We start from the raw sequence: 12,607 nt of genomic DNA, 5'->3' as shown, positions 1-12,607 counted from the left end.
TATGTGTATATTAGAATGAAAAAAATCTGCCAAGGCAGGTGCATAGGCTAAAAGAATCCATCTTCCTGGTTTCCTTTTGTTGCCTCTGTTGAAAAAAAAAAAAAAGATTAGCCCCTGAGAAAAGCCTCCAAGAAATGCCTCTAGTGGTAATTTCTAGAATGAAATTAAATAGGCTGCTGTACAAAGGGAAAAAGAAAACACAAAGCAAGGTACTGTAGACAGTGGTGTCAATCCAAAGGTGAGAGGTCAGCAGAGGAGGTGTTTCTTTCCTCTGAACTCTATAACAGGTCAGCTCATCCACCACCGGGAGACAGACTCTGTTCCAGCCATCCAGAAGCTACAGGTGCTCCCTTCTCAAATCCCCAATGGAATTCACTCGAAGAAGCCTCCACAGAGGTCTGAGTTCCTCCTCACAGGGCCCTGCAATCAGCGTGAGCAGCTCCATGCATAGGAAGGGGGACATGCAGCACCTTACAGCTGTGCCCAGTGTCTATGGGGGAGCTGGAGGTCAGGGCATCCGCATCTCGAACTCCAGACATATGATGAGCTATGGGGGTGATCCCTCCGGTGGAGACCTGTTTGTTGGTAATGGGAAGATGACCATGCAGAACCTAAATGAACGCCTAGCAAGCTACCTAGTGAAAGTACAGTCCCTGGAAGAGTCCAACTCCAAACTTGAATTGCAGATCAAGGAGTGGTATGAAACAAAGACGCCCAGCACGAGGGACTACAGTGCGTATTACCAACAAATAGAAGAGCTGCAAAATCAGGTAAGGGATGACTCCGGTGTTTTTTACTCCACTGTTGGGCTGCAGGATACATACCAAGAGGGCATATATGGCATGTGGGCCCAAACAGATATTATAAAGCAATTAGGCTGAAATACTACATCTATTAAAATGGTGCATTCTACCATCTACTGTTAGTGCTGGAGTAGCTGAATATATAACTGGATGACTGTAAATATTTTTTTCACTTTTAAAATCTAATTACATGGAAAATAGGAAAATATAATCTGTATTTTTGTCACAGTTTACCAGGACAAGTCTAAATGGACAATGAACATTTTTTTTCTGTAAAGAGCTAAAATTTTTATGTGATTATAAATCTTGGGGTTTTTTTTCACCCAGTTTTCATTAACTTTTGAAGTCCCAGTCAACTTAGAGATGTTCCTCCTTTAATTTATATAACTACTGTGATATAAGTATTAAGATACTGTATCATAAATTTCAATGACAAAGTGATCCCGGGTGAAAATAAGGGGAAGGGAAATAGGTATTAATGCCATCCAGAATTTTTAAAAGATTTATCTATATTTGAGGGGCACCTGGATGGCTCAGTTGGTTAGCATCTGCCTTTGCCTCAGGTCATGATTCTAGATTCCTGGGATGGAGCCCTACATTGGGCTCTCTGCTCAGCAGGGAGCCTGTTTCTTCCTCTGCCTGTCACTCTGCCTACTTGTGCACACACTCTCTCTCTCTCTCTCCCTCTCTCTCTCTCTGTGTCAAATAAATAAATAAAATATTTTTTACAAAATTCATTTATTTTTGAGCGAGAGAGAGAGCAGGGGGAGAGGCAAAGGGAAAAGGAGAGAGAATATCAAGAAGACTCTCCACTGAGGGCAGATCCCTATGTAGGGCTCAATCCTAGGACTCTGAGATCATGACCTGAGCCGAAATCAAGAGTCAGCTGCTTAACCGACTCAGCCACCCAGGCACCTGAATGACATGCAGATTTTTAAATGCCCTGTTTAATGATCTCACCATCACCATCATCACAAGCAGTTCAGAAACCACTTCTACAGGAACAAAATGTTCTATTGCCCCCAACTTAAGTTTGTTGCAATAATATCACAACCTACTCCCACAAAGGTGGAGTTCTGTTATATCAATTACATGCAATAAAGGAAGTGGACTTTGCTCCCAATTGAAAAGTCCAGATATGACAGGAGCATTTGCTCTTTCAATTTCTTATCTAATCAAGGAAAGAATCCCTTCCATTTCTATTTTAACATTCATATTCCTTTAGAGCAAAGACCACTTCCTTACCAGCAAGTCTCTTTTTCTTGCATTTTTATTAGACATTAGTGCAATCTGAACCAGGTTCCACTGGAATTTATTTTGGGGGTTTCAGAAACTAGGAGGAGGTGAGCCAAAGGTATCTAAATTGCCTTTCTACCAAGAGGTCATTCTTCTCATGCTCCCACTAAAAATGTTCAAAACCAGCAAACCATTCTTCCCTGTCTTGTGATCCCTGTTTCTGAATCTACTCTCAGCCCCAAACACATAGACACAGCCATCTATTGCATTTGGCCAGGTAGACTCAGTCTATGAGGGCAGCTCTCTCCGGGACTGGATCTGCTGAAAGAGACATGTCACTGTAATATCTTCTAAGAGCAGACAAGATCCATATGCATCATAGAAAACTCACCCATTAGGGTAATCCCGTTTTTAAGATTGAGGGCTTATCCAGCCTGACAGCTCAGTGCCTAGCAGAACTCTCACATAACAGGTGTCCATTCATTCAGCCAATATTTAGTACATACCAAGCGCTGGGCCCCGTGCTGGGCATTGGGGAATATGATGCTGAACATAATGTGATTTAGGGGGAAACAGGCACAGACAAAGGCAGCATATATCCCACAGAGAGGGATAAATGCTACCAAGAAGGGCTATGTAGGGCAGTGAGAACACAGGCAGTTCATCTAATTCTGCCTCGAGGAGATCACTGAGGCTTCCTTGAAGCAATGATGTCTCAGGTGAGATGTGGAAGAGAAACAGTTCACCAAGTGAGAAGGGCTAACGAGAATATTCTAAGCAGAATTTTCTAAGCAGAATCAAAGGGAAGCCACTCAATAAGGTTTGATGGCTCAAGTTGAATGAAACTTTCCTTTTATAAAACCGTTAAGTTCACTAAACCCTGGGGACCAGAGTTACATTTTATGACTCCATTATGTTAAATGGCCATATCATTACTCTTCCCATGTTCTTTTTTTTTAAAGATTTTATTTATTTATTTGACAGACAGAGATCACAAGTAGGCAGAGAGGCAGGCAGAGAGAGAGAGGAGGAAGCAGGCTCCCCGCTGAGCAGAGAGCCCGATGCGGGACTCGATCCCAGGACCCTGGGATCATGACCTGAGCTGAAGGCAGAGGCTTTAATCTACTGAGCCACCCAGGCTTGGAAATTCTTGAAATGAACATCATCTTTGATAGAATAGTGTTTGTATCTGAGGATACACTCGATCATGTGAAACTCCTGTCTGGTTGAAAATGTCATTCTTTCTCATATACTTTCCAGATTAAAAAGGCACAACTGGAAAATGCGCATTGTGTCCTACAAATTGATAATGCCAGACTGACTGTTGAGGACTTCAAGCTGAAGTAGGTTCTAACACCATGGTAAACCTTCCTGAAAAAGGATTCCTTTTAGTAGCCCTTCATGACACTCAGCTTTCCACATTCTTGTTGGTAAAGGAGCTACCTTAAGTACTTTCAGAATCTGGAAGTTTGAAGGGTGTTAGGAGCTATTTGGTCCAGCCTAGCACTCAGGGCTACACGTTTCTCTCCCACATTCCTAAGATTTTGTCACCCACTGTGAAACTGAACACCTCCAGTAACTACTCCTGTTTTCACTGGTTAGCTCTGGTTGCTATAACATTCTTTTTTAGTAACCTCCCATCTACCTTTCCACCCATTGAACCTAATTCTGCCCTTTGGAGTAATACCGAAGCAATATACAACTCCCCTTCTGCAGTAGGGCCCTTCTGTTATCTAAAGTGAGTCATGTGTTTACGTGTGGTGATTCTCCAACTGAGTCATCCATACTCCTTCATGTGCCTGAAAGTGTATGGCCCAAGTTCTAGGGGGTGACCTTTGATACTTCCGAGTTTGCTGATGTTTTATAAAAGAGTCTGACAAACCAAAGAACTAAGACAACGATTAAACCAGCTCAGACTGTGTTCACTGTCTTGTAACCATATCACACTACATGTGATCACGGCTGTTCCTCATAAATGGCCCCTATGCTAGGGCTTTCTCATTCTGAATGTGTACAATGCCTTGGTACTAAAATGTCCTTTGTGGTTTCGAAGGGTAGCATTCGAATGCTACAAGGGATCAAAAAGAAGGAAATGGGAAAGCAGATCCGAAGATTAAAGCAGTAAACATTCATTAATTCCAGTTTCACTAAGTCAGCACCAGAATGTTCCATTGCATTATCATTTTTTAAAGTTCTATTACTTTAATAAAAATGAGAGTATGAGATCGTAGGGGAGAATCATGAATTCTTTGAGATAATTCACTTTCGATGCATCTGCTTACAAAATAATAAAAATAAACTGATCATGTGCATTCACGAAGTAAATCTAACCATTGCTTAATATCAATAATGAGAATCCTTTGCTGACACATTAATTAAAGCAAAATATTTTTTATTTCTTTTAAAATATATGCTAGAATTTAGAAACTTTTAAGAGTTATTTCAGATTGCTTTTTTACCAATCACTCCAAATTACAAAGATTATATTACAGAACAAATTATCTGATTCCTAGGTTCTCATGAATATTTTTGGAACGTATAAAGAGGGACACAGTGTATTGAAATCGATGCTTATATACCACATAAAAGTATCTCATTATATTAAAACTCTCCTATAATAGTTTCAAAAGGACTCAACTATCTCTGCGTCCCAATTAATTCACAGGTATGAGAATGAAAGGGCGCTACGCCTCACAGTGGAGGGTGATATCCAAGGCCTGAATAAGGTCTTGGGTGATCTATCCCTAACTAGAAAAGACTTGGAGATTCAACTTAAAGAACTGAGTAAAGACCTGGATATCCTCAAAAAAGAACATCAGGAGGTGAGGAAATTTTCGGAAGTGGTGCTGGGAATGACAGAATGACTCTAATAATGGTAACTGGTGGGGACAGGTTGTTAAAGAAAGTAGCAATAATAATGGTGTGAGCAGTCAGGGTTCAATGATGGAGTAGTCCCTGGACTAGCATAAGCCCTACCTAAGTGACTGTCCTTCTTTTTCACTCGTCTCCAATGAAGGAAGCCCTAAGACTTATAGCTTTTCCGCTCAGACTCATGTGAGAACATGCTTCAGACTATAATCGGGATGTTCACTCTCGCAGGAAGTGGACAGCCTACAGAAACACCTGGGCAACACCGTCACTGTAGAAGTGGACGCTGCTCCAGGCCTGAACCTTGGCACTACCATGAATGAAATGAGACTGAAGTATGAAGTGATAGCCCAGGAGAACCTTCAGAAGGCCAAAGAGCAGTTTGAGAAACAGGTAATAGCATAATTCTGAAGGGTAAGCAAATGCATAGATGCGGTCATTTAAAAAAAAAAAAAAAGATAACTCATTTTCTTTACTTTCTCTCCTTACTCATTTTTTTTTTCATTTTTGGAACTTTAGACACAAGCGCTGCAGCAGCAAGTCACACTGAGCAATGAAGAGCTAAAAGAAACTGAGGCTCACGTAAAGGAGCTGAGACGTACCTACCAGAACCTGGAGATAGAACTGCAGTCCCTCCTCAGCCTGGTAAAGCATGTCTAACTTTCCGCTCTCAATGCAGTGTGTGCTTACTGAGTGCCTGTGTAAAGAAGTCTAGAGAAGCAGAAACCTCTAGGAAATAACCCCTCTTCCCTGCAGAGCTGGCAGGGAAACAGGCCAAAACAGTGATTATAATTAAACACACAGAAAGAAATCCAGGACAAGAGCAATGTGCAGCAGGGATGCAGGGGAACAAGGAGATCTGGAAGACTTCACACAGAGAGTGGCATTTCAACTAGATGGGAAAACCTGAGATGACTCTGTAGTTGGAGAAGATGGGTCAAGACATTCCAGGCTAAGCAGATCAGTCAGCTCCTGATAGAATTACACTATGTTGGGCGCCTGGGTGGCTCAGTGGGTTAAGCCGCTGCCTTCGGCTCAGGTCATGATCTCAGGGTCCTGGGATCGAGTCCCGCATCAGGCTCTATGCTCAGCGGGGAGCCTGCTTCCCTCTCTCTCTCTCTCTGCCTGCCTCTCTGTCTACTTGTGATCTCTCTCTATAGAAAAAAAAAAAGAATTACGCTATGTCAACAACCCCCCAAATCACAGTGGCTTACCACAACACTACATCCATCACGGGTTGGCTGCACCTCTGTTCCGTGACGTTTCCACTCCAGGGGTAAGGCTAAGGGAAGAGACCCTGGTCAGGACATGCCACTGCTGTAGCAGAAAGAAAAGAGCAATGGCCAGACCATGTGACAGCTCCTAAATCTTCTCCTCAGAAAAGGCATTTATCAATTTCACCTGGATTTCATTAGCCCAAGAAAGTCACATGACCAAGCCTGGTGTCCATGGAATGAGGAAATCTAATCCTCCCCTTGGAGGGGCACCACAAACCACAGGGAGAGGAGGCAAATACTGAGAACAAGAATATAATACACAAGTAAGAGAACAGTGAGTGTGAAGCTAAAAACAAACAAAAGAGCCCTAGAGGTCATAGCAGCTGCCTGAGTTTGCCTGGATGGGAAGAGTGGGATAAAGCTAGAAATAGGAATCATGCCCACAGTGACCAGCTGTGGGAATTCCCCTCAAAGAAATGAAAATTGAACCACCTCTTAAGTCTTCAACTAAGAAACATTCACTTTTTCTTGTGCTTATAGAAAGAAACTTTGGAGCACACATTAGAGAACACCAAAGATCGTTACAGTAGAAAACTGGCCACAATCCAGGGAGTAATGGACAACCTAGAAGCCCAGCTGGTGCAGATTAGGATGGATACAGAACGCCAGAGCAATGAATACAATATCCTCTTTGACATAAAGACCCGACTTGAGCAGGAAATTGCTACTTACCGCCGCCTTCTAGAAGGAGAAGATGTCGTCATCAAGTAAGGCTCTTAGAATCAAGGGATACTTGCCAGGGTCTACATGCTGTGCTATACACTGTCACTCGTTCCCCAGCACCAATGCAATCCCTAGCACAAAAGCAATTACACACCCACCACCAACAACAAAACAAAAATATACCAAAAGTACACCGAGCCCCAAAATACCAGGTACAGCCTTTGTACTTGAAGTCATGAGTAGGGCTGACTTAGAAGATAGTTATACAGTCAGTAAATGATACAGATTGTGCTTTTGCTAGTTTTTATGATTAATACATAATTGGAAGTACAATAACTTTTAAAAATTCTCCTTGAGAGGTCACAAAATGAACAACAGGTTTGTGGGAGTCAGTTTGAGAATCATTAGTGTTGCCATAGCAACCGTCTTCAACTACCACACCCAAGAAACTCAGTAAGAGAACACAAGCTTTAAACCTCCACTGTAATTCTCTTATTTTAATTACAAAAGCTTCTAGTATAGCATAAACAGGTCCGTTTTGAAACTGCATATACACATACATATATATGTGTATATATATATGTATGTATATATATGTACATATATATATATGTCAAACTGAAAAGTAAACTCAAGTTCAAAGTAACAAGCATGGTAAGAGTGGGAAAAATACAAACACAGCATTAAGACACACATCACACAGACTTTATTTTGAAACAGAAAAGGCAGGACAGTCCTTCATTTGCAACATGGCAATAACATCTTTTCCTGTTTCTTTTTCTTTTCTTTTTTTTTCTTTTTCTCTTCTTTAAAACAAAACAAAACAGAACTACAGAAGATGACTTAAGCATCTCAGAGGAGAAAGGTAAGTATTCTAAATTCACGTGTGTCCTGTGAGACTGACTCCTCACTCAGTAGCTTACCACTTATCAAATAACACTGGTGAAAAGTAAAGAGAGATTAGTTCTCAGGAGAGCAGATATTACCATAGGGATCCTGAAAATCAGGTGCATTACATAAAGAAACCCCCAACATGGGAAGTTTGTCACACTCCCACAACAGGGTGATAATCTTGGTCCAAGCTCTTACTGTCCTGAGACATCCTGGGATCCCGAAAAGGGGAAAAAAAAAAAAAAAAGATGAAAAAGTGCAGTTGGCTTAATTCAATATTGTATATTTCTCTTTGGGGAGGGAGCAGAAAATTTGTGAATTGGGGGACAGTGACATATTTTCTGCATTTATTTATAAACTGGACAAGATTATTTAAGAAAAAAATGGGTTTCTTTTTCTTTGAAAAAAAATGTATAAAATAATAAAGATTTAGAGTTGAATATTATACACCAGCAGAATCATGTTCCCAAGTTAACATTTTATACTTAAATCCAAACTCAGATATAAAGAGAAAAAGGAAGATTAGGACAGTCGTGCAAGAAGTGGTGGACGGCAAGGTTGTATCGTATAAAACCGACGAGGTGGAAGAAGATTTGTAAACGGCTGCCCAGAGACGCCGCTGAGGGTTTGAAAGAAACACAGCTATAATTTCTGGTCGCTGTAAGACAGCAGCCATAAGACAGCGCCATTCGTGCTCTGTGGTAATCAGAAGGAGACAAAAACCCATTGATCAGTCTCTGAAATTGAATATGAATTGTTTTACTCAAGAAGCTGCAAATCGCCTACAAAAATGAAATCCAATGACTAGATCATTTAAAACGTCATTACCACCATCTTCAGCATGAAATACATTAATTATAAGCTAGAAACCACCTAACAGCAATTCGTTAATGTTCCTGAAAATTTCGGCACACCTGAATTACACTAAACTTTACAGAGTAGAAGAGTCCCTAAAAACTGCAAATAAATTGCTATTTATTTTTCCTGTTTCTGAATTACAAAATCTCCATCCAGAGGCCCTTGGATTCTTAAATGAGCCAATTTCTTGGTTAATTTCATTGGATTTTTAATATTGGTACAATCCTGCTAGCTCTGAGTTACATCTACATTTTTTTTCCATTGTCTCTGCTGCCTTTTAAAACTCAACTCAGCTTTTCAAATAATTTGGGAGTCAGACTCCAATCACAAATGCTGAGCAGAATAAGAATGAAGCACATTATGCTTGAAGTGGAAGTAGATTAAATGCAAAAATCAGTGAAATCCTTCTCCACGCATAATTCTTCCCTTTATGACAATAAACTGCATAAATCACCAGGTGTTCTCTTTCTTTATGGGGTGAACATGTGTTATGAAAAGTTTCTCACTATTTTTTTAAGAACAGCTTTAATGAAGAAAAAAAAAAGAACAGCTTTAATGAGATATCATTCACACACTGTAAAATTCATCCTTGAAAAATGCAAAATTCAGTGGTCTCCAACATATTCACAGGATTGTGCAACCATCACCACTGTCTAGTTTTAGGACATTTTCATCACTGAGAAAAGAAACGCCAATAGGAGTCATCCTCCCCTTCCCCTTCCCCCCAGTTCTCCCACAATCCACTTCCTCTCTCCATGACTCTGCCTACTCCAGACATTTCTTACAAATGGAATCATACAATGTGTTCTTTTGTACAGAAATGTTCATAGCAGTATTACTCATAATAGTCGCAAAGTGGAAACAACTCAAATGTCCATCAACTGATCAAAGGATAAACAAAAGGAGGTATGTTCATACAATAGAGTATTCTCTGGCAATAGAAAGAACAAAGTACTGATACATAATGCAACAGGGATGAACCTTGAAAAAGCTATGCTTACTGAGGAAAGTCAGACACAAAAAGATGCAGACTGTATTCCCAGCGATTTTGCATTTCAGTGCGCAGTAACCACCTTGCAAATGTTTACAGGAAAAAATCATTTTGCCCTCTCTCATTGTATTCTAGTAAATTAACTTGAATTTAAATTTTGATATATGTTTTTTAGTAAATAGGATTTTGAGTGTGATTATATTGAAAATGTTATTCATTTATGTATAATAACATCTATCATTTATTGAGCAATTACTAAGTGCTAAGCACTACGCCAGACATTTTATATGCATTTCTCATTTAATCCTCACAGTAACTCCATGAAGTAGAAGCTATTAGGTTGAATCATATGAATTTGCCAATATGTAATCATTTTTTCCTTTTAAAAAAATACTATTTCTGGGGCACCTGGGTGGCTCAGTGGGTTAAGCCTCTCTCTTCGGCTCAGGTCATGGTGTCAGGGTCCTGTGATCAAGCCCACCATCAGGCTCTCTGCTCAGCGGGGAGCCTGCTTTCCCCTCTCTCTCTACCTACTTGTAATCTCTCTCTCTGTGTCAAATAAATAATATATATTTTAAAAAATAGCTATTTCACATGGTTTGACCTTATTCTATTCTCCCCATTTTACAAACGAGGATTATATATGAAGACATGAAATAGGTACTCTCCGAAAGTCAGAGTTACCAAGTAATGGAGGCAAGACTGAACCTTAGGACTGTTTGTCTAAAGTCACGATACACTTTTAAGCAATTAATTACATGACAATTAGAGAGTTAGACCTGAAATGAGCATGTCTCTCCTTACAGCATTTGCTGTTTTCTGACTGCCATTTTCATTAGCCAGAGACAACACCCAAAAGTCACAAATGTGGTCCAGCCAGCATCCCACGACTGAATTTACCATAACTTTTGTCAGAAAAAATTATTATCTTCACCCATTCTCATTCCTTTGTTGTTGTTGTTTTTTTTTAAGATTTTATTTAATTATTTGACACACAAAGAGAGATCACCAGTAGGCAGAGAGGCAGGCAGAAGAGGGAAAGTGACTCCCTGCTGAGCAGAGAGCCTGATGCAGGGCTCGATCCCAGGACCCTAAGATCATGACCTGAGCTGAAGGCAGAGGCTTTAACCCACTGAGCCACCCAGGCACCCCCTTTGCTTTTCAAAGTAAAGAGGTTCACTCTAGTTTTTCTCTTAATTTCTTTCCAATTCACTCTGGTAAACTGCCTTTTTTTTTTTTTTTACTCTAGTAAACTGCTTTTAAAGATGTTAAGAACTTTTAGAAGTGAATTCTTTTTCTCCTACCAAAATACAGTGCAGAACAGTCTGTAACCCCAACATGCAAATGCCAGAGACTGAGTCTAATTAGTTAAAATAACCTGCAGGAAGTAAGTTTGAAATTCACTAGGCATGGCCATCGTCAATATGATAATTATTGCCTTTTGCCATAGACAATAATGACACTTTGTTCAAAAGCAGTTTTTTTTTAAAGATTTTATTTATTTATTTGACAGAGCGGGAGATCACAAGTAGGCAGAGAGGCAGGCAGAGAGAGGGAGAAGCAGGCTCCCCGCTGAGCAGAGAGCCCGATGCAGGGCTCGATCCCAGGACCCTGGGATCATGACCTGAGCCAAAGGCAGAGGCTTTAACCCACTGAGCCACCCAGGCGCCCCCAAAAGCAGATTATTTTTAACTGAATTTCCTATCATAAAAAAATGAAAACTAATCCTTGCCTTTCGGTCGATCTCTGGTTTCGTCCAAGTAATCTTTGAAAGAAAGTCGGTGAGGCCATATATATGGTTCTATCACCGGTTCTACCAGTCGTGACTGTGTGAAAGTAAAGTGTTAATCTCTGTATCCATACTTCTTATAGGAGCTAGGAAACAGAACAGCATGATCCTATTTCTTTTTATTATTATTGGAGTATTCATTGTTTTTTAACCACACCCAGTGCTCCATGCAATACGTGCCCTCCCTAATACCCACCACCTGGTTCCCCCAACCTCCCATCCCCCGCCCCTTCAAAACCCTCAGGTTCTTTTTCAGAGTCCATAGTCTCTCATGGTTCATCTCCCCTTCCAGTGTCCCTCAACTCCCTTCTCCTCTCCATCTCCCCATGTCCTCCATGTTCTTTGTTATGCTCCACAAATAAGTGAAACCATAGGATACTTGACTCTCTCTGCTTGACTTATTTCACTCAGCATAATCTCTTCCAGTCCCATCCATGTTGCTACAAAAGTTGGGTATTCATCCTTTCTGATGGAGGCATAATACTCCATAGTGTATATGGACCACATCTTCCTTATCCATTCGTCCGTTGAAGGGCATCTTGATTCTTTCCACAGTTTGGCGACCATGGCCATTGCTGCTATAAACATTGGGGTACAGATGGCCCTTCTTTTCACTACATCTGTATCTTTGGGGTAAATACCCAGCAGTGCAATTGCAGGGTTATAGGGAAGTTCTATTTTTAATTTCTTGAGGAATCTCCACACTGTTCTCCAAAGTGGCTGCACCAACTTGCATTCCCACCAACAGTGGAAGAGGGTTCCCCTTTCTCCACATCCTCTCCAACACACGTTGTTTCCTGTCTTGCTAATTTTGGCCATTCTAACTGGTGTCAGGTGGTATCTCAATGTGGTTTTAATTTGAATCTCCCTGATAGCTAGTGATGATGAACATTTTTTCATGTGTCTGATAGCCATTGGTATGATCCTATTTCTGACAGGATACAGATCCATGGAAGATTCGTAGTCCTTTTTTTTTTAATTTATTTATTTGACAGAGATCACAAGTAGGCAGAGAGACAGGCAGAGAGAGAGGGTGAAGCAGGCTCCCCACTGAGCAGAGAGCCCAATGTGGGGCTCGATCCCAGGACCCTGAGATCATGACCTGAGCCGAAGGCAGAGGCCCAACCCACTGAGCCACATAGGTGTCCCAGATTCATAGTCCTTAAATTAGGTCTTGTTATCACACATAGAATCATTACCAATAAATTTCATGACCTTATACAAAAATCAT

General features: G+C 40.7%; 1 protein-coding gene across 1 annotated transcript; it reads left to right on the top strand.

Moving 5' to 3' along the window:
- Nucleotides 1-302: 302 nt before the first annotated feature.
- Nucleotides 303-9,050, top strand: KRT20 (keratin 20). Its single transcript, XM_045986414.1, has 8 exons — nt 303-770; nt 3,300-3,382; nt 4,705-4,861; nt 5,139-5,300; nt 5,427-5,552; nt 6,665-6,891; nt 7,675-7,712; nt 8,240-9,050. The coding sequence occupies exons 1-8, from the start codon at nt 366-368 to the stop codon at nt 8,335-8,337; spliced, it is 1,296 nt and encodes a 431-aa protein (XP_045842370.1). The 5' UTR covers nt 303-365; the 3' UTR covers nt 8,338-9,050.
- The last annotated feature ends 3,557 nt before the right edge of the window (nt 9,051-12,607 follow it).

The sequence above is a fragment of the Meles meles genome, chromosome 18 (assembly GCF_922984935.1).
Source record: "Meles meles chromosome 18, mMelMel3.1 paternal haplotype, whole genome shotgun sequence".
Classification (NCBI taxonomy): domain Eukaryota; kingdom Metazoa; phylum Chordata; class Mammalia; order Carnivora; family Mustelidae; genus Meles; species Meles meles.
The sequence above is the reverse complement of the archived record's forward strand: the minus strand, read 5'-3'. Positions and strand labels throughout refer to the sequence as shown.

Bases quoted from the DNA above. Each gene is read 5' to 3' on its own strand.
- KRT20 (XM_045986414.1), top strand. From the start codon at position 366: ATGGAATTCACTCGAAGAAGCCTCCACAGAGGTCTGAGTTCCTCCTCA. The intron at 771-3,299 runs GTAAGGGATGAC...TATACTTTCCAG, and splicing joins TAGAAGAGCTGCAAAATCAG to ATTAAAAAGGCACAACTGGA. The intron at 4,862-5,138 runs GTGAGGAAATTT...TCACTCTCGCAG, and splicing joins TCAAAAAAGAACATCAGGAG to GAAGTGGACAGCCTACAGAA.